This window comes from Ammospiza caudacuta, chromosome 2, assembly GCF_027887145.1.
Source record: "Ammospiza caudacuta isolate bAmmCau1 chromosome 2, bAmmCau1.pri, whole genome shotgun sequence".
Taxonomy (NCBI): Eukaryota; Metazoa; Chordata; class Aves; order Passeriformes; family Passerellidae; genus Ammospiza; species Ammospiza caudacuta.
In genome coordinates this window covers 52,272,213-52,284,896 of record NC_080594.1, presented here as the reverse complement: position 1 = coordinate 52,284,896, position 12,684 = coordinate 52,272,213, and the positions used below count along the sequence as shown (strand labels likewise).

The 12,684-nt window shown below is 42.4% G+C and overlaps 1 protein-coding gene across 1 annotated transcript in view; it reads left to right on the top strand.

Annotated features, from left to right (window-relative positions):
• The first annotated feature begins 2,527 nt into the window (after window positions 1-2,527).
• UBL3 (ubiquitin like 3) overlaps window positions 2,528-12,684 on the top strand; it is a 56,413-nt gene continuing 46,256 nt past the window's right edge. Inside the window, exon 1 of the mRNA XM_058824028.1 lies at window positions 2,528-3,438. Within this exon, the coding sequence (XP_058680011.1) occupies window positions 3,412-3,438 (27 nt within the window). The 5' untranslated portion in view covers window positions 2,528-3,411. The remainder of the gene's footprint in view (window positions 3,439-12,684) is intronic.

Genomic DNA, 12,684 nt, shown 5'->3' with positions numbered 1-12,684 from the left:
TCTTGGTGTGCAGTGGAAGAGTATTTCCACATAGTCTTTGGCAATCCACCCTTTGAGCTGCAAAGGATTACAAAGGCCCACTGTCTGTGTGTCCTGCTTGTAGCAGGGGAGGTGGGAAGGGCCATGCACCTCAGCAGTCATAAAGTGGCCAAGGACATAATTGCACTGCCACCAATTTCAGTTTACACCAGGAGACAGCTGTGATGTGCAGTGCCTGTCAAGCAGTGGTGGTGCTTGTTCTCTTGCCCCAACTCTAGGAGTGCTAACAGGAAAAGTATGGGCAGGGCACTTCCTAAATTACCTGGATCACCTCAAGGCTCCTGGACACGGCTGCTGTCTGAGAGGCACGAAGGGCTGGTCTGCAGGATGGCCTTGGAGCAGATCTTACAATCCTGAATAAATTTAAGCTGTTGTATGTATGTTTCTTGGGGGTTTTTTTGTTTGTTTGATTGTTTTTCAGGGAAAAGCCCACATTAGTAAGGTTCTACGGATAAACTCTACTAAGCAAGATCTTTTATAATTCCTTAGTTTGTCACTGATTCAATCAGAAAGTCACAGATACCAGGAATGCATAATGTTTGAAATAGAGAATCATCGTTCAAATCTCATCTCTTCGACTCCCCTCTTTTACTTTCTCTGTCCCTCAAGGATACCCAGTTAGAGAGAGAGTAAGTGGTGCTTCCACAGCTTGCTATTCCCACAAACACAAGACCTTTTATCCTGTTGGTGTCTAGAAGGCCTGACTGAGATTGGGGCTGGCACTGACCCCCAAAAATGTACTATCTAAGCAAATTCGGCTGAGAAGAGAGGGAGTGACATGCCTAAAGTCACACAATGTGGCAGTACAGAATGCTCACAGAGATCACACACGTAGGGCCACTTCTGTTGGCCCCCACCTCTTTTCCCAGGCATCAAACAGGGCTGCTTACTATCAGATCTATCTTCTGAAGTCAGAAGTTTTGAACTATTTTGGGGCAGAGTACAAAGTAAAGAATTATAACCCCTGCAAGGGACAGTGGGTTGCCTTTGCAGCATGACGTCCTACAGAGGAAAGGCAGATTCAAACTTTTAGAATTAAAGGGAACAACTCTGTCTTAATTTCCTGTGGTTTTACATGAGATTTGTCCACAAAGGAACCATCTGTCACCATCTGCTTCATTTTCTTGATTTATTTTTTTTTTCTTGGACAGTTTCACAGTCTTGGTATGTGAATGTGCCTATCCACACCCCTCTCAAAAGGCCAACTCATTTCTTCAGTAGACATGTGCCTTGTGTGGATTTTTTTTGTGTGCATTTGAGCTGCAGTGCACTTTTCATCAGGCACTCCCTTTCTTTGTTGAATGCTGGTCTCCAGGAGCTGCCTGGAATGATGGATAAAACACCAGTTGCAGACAGTTTCTGATAACTTGGGTCCATAACAAAATGCAGAGCTCTTCAGGAAGCAAGGTAGCTTCTGAAGGGGAATTTGACATGATGAGGGAGTTCCCTTTCTCAGAGTGCTTCCAAGGCAGCAGTCATTGTTTGCACTGTGAATCTTACAGGAGCTTTTTTCATTATTAAAACTACAAAGTTCGGGGAAAAAACCCCCAAAATTTCAAATAATTAAAATAATTGAAAAAACCCAAACCAAACTCAAGAAAAACCAAAAGAATAATGTGAGAATGAGAAATAAATTTTAAAAAATGTGATGTACCGGCCCAGACTTGAAGATCTGGGGTGCAAAACAAAACAATAACATGAAAATGTAGCATATCTACAGGCAATCTGTAGAGGGACTCTTGTCAGGAAGTGTAATGATAGGACAATGTGTAATATGACAAGGAGTAATGAGTTTTTACATAATGAGGGAAAATACAGATATTAGGAAGAAATTCTTTACTCAGAGGGCAGTGAAGCCCTGGAAAAGGCTGCTCAGGCAGGTTGTGGATGCCCCAATCCTGGCAGCATTCAAGGCCAGCCTGGATAAGGCCTTGAGCAACCTGGTCTAGGGGCAGGGTGGGTTAGGACTAGATGATCTTTAAGCTCCATTCCAAACCCTTATCATTGTGTGCTAATTAGTTGGGTTGGGTTTTTGGGTTTTTTTTTTGTTGGAAGCCATCCAAGAGAACAGCGCGGGCCCACCCACCCGCTACGGGCGGCAGGGGCTGCGAGGGGAGTGCCAGAACGCCCTGAGGGAGCTGCAGCGCCCGTGCGGGGAAAGCGCCGATTCACGCGGAGCTCGGGGCGTCTCTGCTGCCGAGGCGGAAGCGGCGCCGCCGGAGCCGCCGAGCCCCCTCGGAGCCGCCCTGGCCGACGCTGCGGGAACCCGGTATGGCCCAGGGGCCGCCGCGACGGGGCGGGCCGGGCCCGCGGAGGGCGGGTGGCCCCGCCCCGGCGGCGGAGAGCCCCAGCCGCCTACAAGCCCCATGGTGCCGCGCGGGGCGGCGGCGTGTGACGCGGCGGGAGCGGGGGCGGCGGAGGCGGCGGCGGAGGGTCCGTGTCTCCCCTGCCGCGTCCCCTCGCTCGGCTCGGCGGGCGCCATGTTGGCTTGAGCCGAAGATGACAGGGGGCGGCTGCGGGCGAGGATCGCGCTGAAGGAGCGGCACCTCCGGCTCGCAGCGCGGCTCTCGGGGGGCGGCCGGAGCCGCCGGCGGACGAGGCGGGGAGGGAGGGAGGGCGGGCTGAGGAGGCGGCGGCGGCGATGCGAGCGGAGAGCTGAGGCTGCGGGAGGCGGCCGCCGTCGAACGCCCCCCGGCCCCCTCCGAGCGCCGCGGGGGAGGGCTCTCCCCTCCGAGCGCCCTCCCTCCCTTCCCTCCCCGGCCCGCGTCCCCGCCGGGCGCTCTTGGATGCCGCACACCGCCTAGGGGGGGCCGCAGCCCGGCGTCCTCCCCAGCGGCCCCGGGCCCACCCCGGCCCTCCCGCCTCCCTGCCCGCCGCCCAGGGCAGGAGCCAGGTCCTGCCTGCGCGCCCGGGTCGCCTGCGCCGACTGAGGAGGTGACTTGGACGCACTATTATCCCGTGTGAATCATCCCGTCGTCATTTGTCGAGGCTGGGAGAGAAGGCAGAGGGCGAGAAGGGGGGAAAAAGCCCGCACGCAGCTCATGTGGCGGTGTAGTCCTGCTGCCTGGTCTACCTGGCACCGCTGGTGCCGCTGCCGCTGACAGGGATCTGCTGCCATCTCTGGTCTCCCGCTGGCTCCTCCGGTCCAGCCCGGCACCGCTGCCCCTGGATATTCCTGCTCCGCAGCCGGCCGCCTTCTCCGCTGCTTATCGGGCACCTCTTTCGCGTAGGGGACCTGGAAGCTGCTGCCTCCGATACTGACACCGGTTTTGCGTCTTGAAGATCTCCAGCGGGCTGCTCTTGGTGCTGCTGCTTTTTTTTTCTTTTTTTTTTTTTTAAAGTTGATTTTAAGCCATTTAGGGTAACATCAAAATGTCCAGCAGCGTTCCAGCTGATATGGTGAGTGTTGTACTGCTTATTTAATAGTTATATTATAGAATAACGTTTATTTCAGCCTGGTTTTGACAGAGAACATGGAAATAAAGAGGGGCGTGGGAAGAAAAAAAGGTCGTGGTTACATATTTAAGGAACATAAAGTTCCCAGTTAATTACCTCCCCCCTCCCGCTCCAGATGCTGGTTCTGCTTCGCGTTTCGGTGATGGAGTGGGAGATCTGCAGCGTCGCCTCCCGTGTAGCGAGGGAAGGGGGATGCCGGGCTCCCTTACCTTTGGCAGTCAGTACCTGGGTGATCCCGCTTGGATCGTGCAGTACTGCTCTTCAGCTCAGTCGAGCATTTTTGGGGGGGAGATAAATACGAAGCAGAGTATTCGGGATTAATTGCTCGACCAATTTCTTTCTTTTTTTTTTTTTTTTCCATTTGTTTCTTTCTAAACCTCTTAAACTTCGCGTGTGTCTTGACAACGCTTTGTCTTCCGATGTTGATGGGAAGTTAATCTCTTCACTTGCTGCCGGCTCAAGAGCGAGAGAGAAATTTTCATGCGCTTTATTTTCATGGCGAGGTCCTTTGTGCACTAGCTGCAATCTGGACATTTTTCAAGGGCACTCCTAGTACTTCTTATGGCGGACTGTACTTCAGCTTGTATTGGATACTCGGCTCGGTACATTTAAATCAGGAAGGTATAGCAGATCATGAGGAGGTAGGGTGATTCAGGTCTGCTAGGTAATCTTCGGTTCAGCACGACTTTCTCTATTTGTATGTATTTCCATAAATCAAGATATATTTTCATAAGTCACTTAATTGGAAAAAACACCCACGAACTTGTAGCTGCAGTTTGGTATGTTAATTCTTTATTCTTACAGCAGAATATTTTCACATATCTCCACATGGATGTTCACATTTAAATGTACTTTTTTTACCTCCCCAGAAGCAGAGGACTTATCTGTGCTTTTGGGGTTTTTTTAAATCTCAGCATGAAGTTGTGTTTTGTGGGTGCAACCTGCCCCGGTAGTGAGAACAATAAAATCGAGTAGCCCTTGCTTAATTCATTGATGTACAGTTAATTGCGATATGTATGGCAACTGGGCTGTTGAAATAATGGTATCTGTTTAGTTGCTTGCTTTCTGTATTTCCTTCACAGATTTTGTACAGCAGTCACAATGAGTGAATTTTGACCAAAAAAAAGCAGAAACAGTAAGGTACAGAGGATGATCATACAGCAAGTTATAAGCTTACAGATTTTTTCTTTTCTTCCCTCTGCCTTTCTCAAATACTATAAACAAATTTTGCCTCCCCTGGATGAAAAGAGTGATGAAACGATTTAAACTCGGAGGCAATAAGCTCCCCAGCTATCAGTTTTCACGTATTTCTTTTTAGTGTCTCTCTCTGTCTCTGACTGTGAGAGCCTTTTGAACCCCCTTCTCTCCTGCACGTGGCTGTCTGGCGTTATATCACAGCAATCCTCGCCTGGGCCGTGGAGGATTAGGTGCAAATCTCTCAGTGGAGCTTTTTAAGTTGCCTGGAGGAGTCCCTTGGCTGTGACATGAAACACACTCCTCCTCCCCCCTGTCACCCTGGGCTGAGCTGCCACCTCCGTGCTCCTCCTAGGGCCTGCCTGCCTGGGAGTCCCGCGGCTGCCGCTCGGCTTGTAATGCTCGGCATTTGCTACAAAGTACACAGATTTTAAGATAGGCAAAATACAATTTTTGCTACGAAAACTATTTCCTTGTGTTGTTACAGTGTAATGAGAATGCCGCTGCTGGGGGTAGCCGGGCCTAATGCTGCTCTGTTTATTCAAATCAGGAAGAAGCTTGTTATACATAGTGGTGTTTAAATATTGAGTCATTACAAAAACATTTGAATAAAGATGTTTCCAATGTCGGTAGAATTTAACTAAATAAATAGATATTTTCTGGCCTGTCATGGGATCATTTTTCTCTTAGTGTCTGCGTTATTAGATGCAGTTTCTCTCTGAAGGTTTGAAGTGTGCTGTAGAAATTCCAATTATTAATTACAAATAATAAATATTACTTTATGAAAAGATTGCTTGAAAACTCATTTTTGTTGACATCCTCCATATTTGAAAGGAGTTTGTTCAAGAGGGAAAATGGGATTGCCATTCCTTAGCTATTTGAAGAGGAGCCCTTACCAGGCTGTCACCATATTTATATATGTTTTTATTTAGTGTAGGATTTTGCAGTTTGCATTTCTCTTAGCCACCCACTGTGTAATTTGCATTTGCAAAAAATTGATTTCCCATTTCTGTAGGAGCTGGCAGCAGTGTGATGGAGTGTCATGTTATGAAGACTCCATTATACTTAGTAAATCTGCTATGAATTACATAAGCATTATAATAATAATAATGTTCAAAACTGTTTATGTCAGATTCACAAACTAACCTGCTCATAATAATAATAATATTATAATTGCTGCTTCTTAAAAATGTGTTAATTTGTCTTCCTGTCCCACCTTTGAGAATGATCTGCTATACATTAATAGTAAATTATCTGATTTCCAGTAAGCTTTGGATTTCTGAGTAGACATAATTTGACCCAGTCTCCTGTTCTCTGGCATTGAGTTGACTTGTTTCCAGAACTACTGCAGTTTTTACCAGCTAACCATTTCAGCATCACTTCCTAAATAATTAACACAGTACTTTATCATTTGCATTCCACTAATAAATTGGATAGTGACACACCACATTCCCAGTGTTGTAAGTTTGTGCTGCATTATTCCTTAGCAATGTTTCCTTATTGCTTAGCATTATTCCTTAAGCAACGGCTTAAAACTCCACTCCTGGAATGAAACCTGCTAATACTGACCTCTCTACCTGAGTAGTTTCATTAACTTTATTAGGACTAGATGTGTCTGGGGTAGTTCTTGAATACTAAACTGCTTATCTAGAGCCCAGTTTTGCTCAATTTTTCACATATGCACTGATGACTGTAGTGGCAGCAGGGCATCTCTGATTATGTTCAGTAATTTAATCAGGTAATTTATCAGTTTTACCATTTGGTAGCATTTAGAGTTTGACTGTGAATAACAGCAGGGCTATTTGCAAGTTGTGTTTCTTTTGTAATGATAAATAGACATGCAGTGGTTTATGGACTTGTGAAATTAATCACACAGGATTTTTGAGTGGATGAAATGAAAACAGTTTGATATATATTTAAACACTCTAGCTGACAATTTTAAAGGAAGCTATGAAAAACTTATACTCAGTCAAGAAGTTCTTACTCAATTGAATAGTCCCCTTTATTTTAGTGGAGTTATCAGAATCTGGGAAGCTTCCTCTCTGTATTCTGTGTGCCTGTGATACTTCTTCTGACAGTTAGAATTCTTCAGGGATTTTAGGAGTCCACAGAAAGCTGCCTGCCTAAATGACTAAAAAGTTTTAACAGTGTCCACCGTTTCCTGTAGTCCGTGTGTTTTATGTCAGAATGAAAAGGCTCTGCCAGCACTTTCTTTCTGGGCAGTTCTTTGCATGCCCTCTAGGAGATCCAATTCCTTTTCTCTCTGAGCAGTAACAGAGGATGATGCTTTTGGCTCCTGGTGGGGTTTTTATTGTTGGTTTGTTGGGTTTTTCTGCATTTGGTAAACAGCAAAATGTTGGAATCTACCAAACAATTAAAGGATTTAATTTTAATGTGCATGGCTCTTCAATCCATATGCTGTACATAAGAGATGTAGATGGTATGGGAGAGATCATTTTAAAGAAAACTGAATGTTTGGTGTGAGACATTTGCAGACATAGAATAGCGCTATGGTCTAAAATGGTTATATGTGGTCAGTGTTAAAATGGGGTGGTAGGTGGAAGAAGAATAACAAATAGAAACCCTGCTCAGTTCACTCCTTGTTAGAGTTAACATCTTTAGTGGAAATCTGTATGTGCATCTTCTTTAGGAGATTTAGTATAGAATGCTGATGAATAGTTGAACATGTATAAGGACTTTGTTTCTGATACATACTAATGGTGGCTAACAGTGGAAAAGGATGGACAGAAACTGATTCTACATCGGTAAGGGAATTTTGGGATCCAAGAATAAGGTTCAGGTATGAGAGACTTAAAGGAGTAGTTGGTTGTATGGCAGCTGAGTTTAGTTGCCATCATTCAGTTTGAAAAATTATTTCATTTAAGAATAATAGGTGCAGTAGGATTATAATACACTTGGAACATAGAAAGTAATTTGTTCACTATAGCACTTTAATGTATCAGAACAACATGTGAGAAGTCCTGCATCTCTGCTCTTCTGTTTTAACTGCTTTTCCTTTTGCCTTCAGTGGATCCTTTTTATGGTTTTGAAAATTATTATAGCCCTAGTAGCCTTTGTACATAACAGGCTTAAGTCAGTCCCTTATGTTTTCGTAGCAATAGAAGTATGATTATTTCTCTGTATTTTTATATCCCCCACATGTTGAAAGTTCTAATTCATTACATTCTGTAATAAAAATAGCTAATTGAGTTTTTCTGTATGGGTCTTTTTTCCTTCCCTTTTTTGATTTTTTTTCCCCAATTGTTTGCTGATTATAACAGAAATTAGTAGCCTGTCTTTTGCCATTCTCAATGTTTGTTTTGGGTTTGTTTTTTCCTCTTGGAGAGGAATTGGAGGTGGGATCTGTGTCAGAAAGAAGAGCTTGGAGAAGTGTCTTTGACTCCTTATGTACTGAGCCAATATATAAGCCAGTTGAGCCTTTGTAGCATATTGCAGTGCTTCTTGTAATGAAATGGAGAATCTTTCTCTGTTATTGGAAGCACTGATCAGGGATAAACTTACTAAAGCTCATCCTTGGTGTGTATATATTTGGGTATACTCCAAAATTATTTGTATTTATCATTTCTCCCACCCACCTTTTTTTTTCGTTTCACAGATTAAAAATGTATCTAACAACCAAAAAGAAACATCTTAGCAAGCACTGACATTATTAGGCTTGATGCTGTAGGAGAAACTTTGTAACATATTAATATTAAGACATCTGACATATTCTGAAACAATGTTTAAATGACCATAGTCTCATTTTCTTTGGGGATGAGCAGCTGTAAACTGTGGTTGGATTAATCCTTACTCTGGGCTGTGGTGCAGCTCCATACTACAGATAGAAGTGTAGGCTGATGATATAAACTGTTCCTTCCTTCCTGCCACCCACCCTTGTTGTTGTCATTACCTGAACGGTTTCTTTCTGCTTTTGTTGTCTAATTTCATGAAATACTGGAGGGAAGGTATACTGAAGGAGATTTAACTCCTCCCATGTTGGAAGTGCTGGAAAGTAGCTGCTGGCAGGTTCCAGCAGGACTGAGAGGCAAAAGACAAATGCTGAGTATATGTGAGTGTAGGAAAACAGTCATATCTACAGCAGGAATGCTCAGGTATCACAATCATCTGGTAACTGGACAGGTCAGTCAGGGCATGAATGGGAACAAGTTACGCCTCTCAGATGTGGAATTAGGGGTAATGTCAGGTATCTGTAGCCAGTGTTTCACCGTGGGGCTTGTGACTGCTTTGTGCATATCTTAATCTAAACTTTCAATCATTCAATGCCCATCTCTCACTTCCTTGGTTTGGCTTAAGGCTGCAGTGGGAGCTTAGGCTGTCTGAACGTGGTCCTTGCAGCAGTCTTGGGAAGAAGTACTTTCATGATACTTTGAACAAAATGACTAAAGGCATGCTTTACTACTTTATTCAGTTGAGAGTTCCTCCTAGGTATAGCTTTTGTGAATGTTGAAAGCCATGGCCATCCCACTGATTTGCAATCAGTGGGATTTACTTGTTTTATACTTCTGGTCAGTCAGCTTTGTTACTCAGTAAAACTCAGAATGTAAACTTTTGGAGATCTCTCTATCTGCTTATGCAATAGTGAGCAGAATGGAGACCTCGGTTCTGACTCAGCCTGCGAGTGCTACACTGGCTTGCAGGAATCCAGAAATAACTGAAATGTGACTAATCATTCTTGTGGTTTTATGTAAAAGAGATAATTCAGCTTGTTTTCAGTCTCTTCTAAGTACAGTATTGTATCCACTAGGTTGGTTATTTCTTATTCTGATTATGGTGAAAGGCATTACTGTTGATCAGTATTCTTTTTTACATTAGTTTGTTTTTGCAGCAATTAATTGAGCCTGCTAAAGTAGCGAGCCTTTCCTGACACAATTTTGCATGGATAAACTTTAGCTCATTGTAATTATTAAAGGAATATGACTCTGTTGTTTTCATTTTAAAAACATTGGAAAATGAGCAGCATGTCAATGCACTTCAATATCTGAAAAGAAATTTGAAGTGGGAGAAAAGTTGATCTAAAAGCTTTCTAACAATGTGGATTAATTATTTAGTAGGTCTGTTTGGTTTTAAGAGCAATACTTAAAGAAAAAATTAAGACCTTATTTGTAGGTCTGCTGAGCCTGAGAAGTATAGTTCTGGAGAAATACTTAAATGTTGCAGCTGACAGCTCTTATATATTGGTGGAAATTTGGTGTATTTTGTGGTCACTAACTGGGATTGTGTTTAGCTCCTTGACAGAGGATAAATTTATAGCTGCTTGTATACTATCCACAGTGAAGGCCTGCTCTCAATTTGTAGTAAGACTCCACACATATTGTAAAATGTGATTTAAAAAAATAATGCACATTTTCCACAGATAGAAACTTTGTGTAAAATGAAGATTTGGCAGATTGCACAACTCTGACACTGCCATCAGCATCCTGAAGTTTTTTCCTTACTTTCTGTAAAGAAATTTTAAAATAGCTTGCCAGTGACAGGATTACATTTGTGGGTTTGTTTTGGTTTGGCTGCTTTCTTAAAATTATTTGAGAGATTCAGTTTAGAGTTAAATGGAAGGCTTGTGGCGGAGTTTAGCTGAGACTTTATTCCATGACATTGTTGTTATGGAGACAGAAGCAAGCAAGAAACTCCTTGAGTTTTATGTATCCCATAGAAATTGGCCAAGTAAAACCAGAGATTCTGTCTGGGAGTTTGGTAGGTTTGTTTTACTACTACCTAACAAGAAATCTCTGCCTTAGTGGGATGGAGGTGCCAAAACGATACTTGGTGTTCACACAAGGAATACAAACTGGAATTGTTTGTGTTGGTGTCTACCTCTGTGATGGTTTCAGTCTCTCTCAGGGCTGATATGATTTATGTCAAGGGCTTGGACCACTGCTGAGGAACAAAGGTGATCTTATCCTGGGGTGCTCTTTAGCTGCAGCTGAGGGTCTGGATTTGAGTCTGTGACTCTATGGACAGTTTGGTTGGAAATGAAGGCTAAGCTCCTTTTCTTCTTTGCTTTTTTTTTTTTTTTAAGTAGTCCTGAGTTTTTCTCTAAGCTCTTCTGTGGTCTTCATTATGCAATATTAACTGTTTTATGCTGCATAAGAAATTATCTCCAGCACTTGATAAAAATGGGATACCAATTTCAAAATAAACAGAAGGAAGCTATGTGTGTTCTTCTTTGAGACTGAAAAGAACAGTGTATTTAATCTCAAAAAGAACAGTACTTCACAGCCTTATACTGTAGAGTTGGTTGGTGTCTCCTCAGCAAAATTGTGATGTTGTAATGCTCTGTGGTTTGGCACAAATCCACATCACCATAATCTGTTTCTGATACTTAATTCATGCTCTAGATGGTACTATCTAATCTGTCCCCAGAATTTGACATGTGTTTTTAATATAGAGAAATAACGGAATAGTGATAAAATAGCAAAGTGCGGTGCTATTCAAAAATCTTTCGTAGCTGAGGTTGTAAATTCAGGATTCTCTTGTTGAAAGTAGATTAGTGCCAATCTATATGCAAATATTTGTGACGTATATTAGTAAGTCTCAGAAAACTTACGATAAATTACACTACTATAAAGTAGTTCTTCTAAAATAACATTTCTTTTCAGTTCTTTGAAGATTAAGTATTGTGCAAGGCATGCTTACCTTTTACATGCTATAAGAAAGTAATTAGAAGCCTTTGTGTGCTTTTAAAATCTGGAATACCTGGTTGCAGTACTTTCTTCTATTTATAGGATTCTTATTTTTATGGGCAATAATGTCAAAATAAACTTAATTTTTGAACTAGTGCTTGGTGGTTTATTTGATGCACAACACATTACTTAGGTCATATGTGAATATTTATGTCATTTTGCCTGTGCATTTATTTTTAATCTGTGCATCATAACAGCTGTGTGGTGTGACAGTGAATGCTTAGCTCTCACTTCTGAATCCAGGTTATTGATCTGTGATGCAAGCAAACTCTATTGGACTTGCAAGTTTTAGTGATTTATACTCTCTGCATACTTATATAGGTATTTTTTTGCAATCAATCCCAAACTTGCAAAAAACTTTATTAAAATATTTTACATGTGGGGAATAAATCCACATTTGCTAAGTCCATATGATTCAGTGGTAATGATGTTAACATGAAGTCCCAACAAAAAATTAGTAACTTCCACTACCCATATTACAGCACATAAGTGGAGTAATGTTTGACATGAATATTCGAAGATTTTTTACCAAAAAGGGTGTAATGTGTGTGCTTCATGCTGTGGATTTCCAAGAAAAGGTGTTTTAGAGACCACCTGTATAATTTAAAGTCATGTCAAGTATTTTTTGTAAGGTCAGCTCTATGCAAGTTCTTTCAATTCCAAGAAAGTAGGAGGGGAAGCTAGTGGGTATTTCTAGTGCTCTAGACATATGACTGAGGGTTTTGAGTGCAATAGGTTAGGTCTGGCACCAAGACAACAGTTTGTTACTGAGATATTTGACTCTGTTTTGAGGATCTCATTTTCATAACTAATGACAAGATAGCTAGGAGCTTTTAATAAAGAGAAACTGCAACGGGGTTTGATTTCTGTCTGCTTACTGCATCTGGCCAGTATATTTCTGGATAAATCAGGATTTCGTGTAAGTCTGCAAATGGATAATTTCTCTTTTTTTCACATTACATATGTTTGAAGTTATTTGGGGGTTCAAAGTAGCCATCGTAGTGGGTGGAATGGTTGGTAAACTGTGAGCAAGGTTGTGGTGAGAGCTCTGGTGAAAGTGGCAGCAGGTATTTGCAAAATTGTTTTAATTTGGAGAGGGTAATTTTTGACTTGCTTCTTCTCACTAGGAAGGGAGAAGGTGGTTCAAGGGATAGCCAGGGAAGTTCCTACAGAGGGCTGCAGTGCAGTTCCTCAATACTTCTTGTTCCAGCATTCTCATGCAGGCACTTGATGATCCCAGCATATGCTCCTTGCACTTAACTGCAGGAGTTAGGAGTGGAGAGTTTTTAAGGGT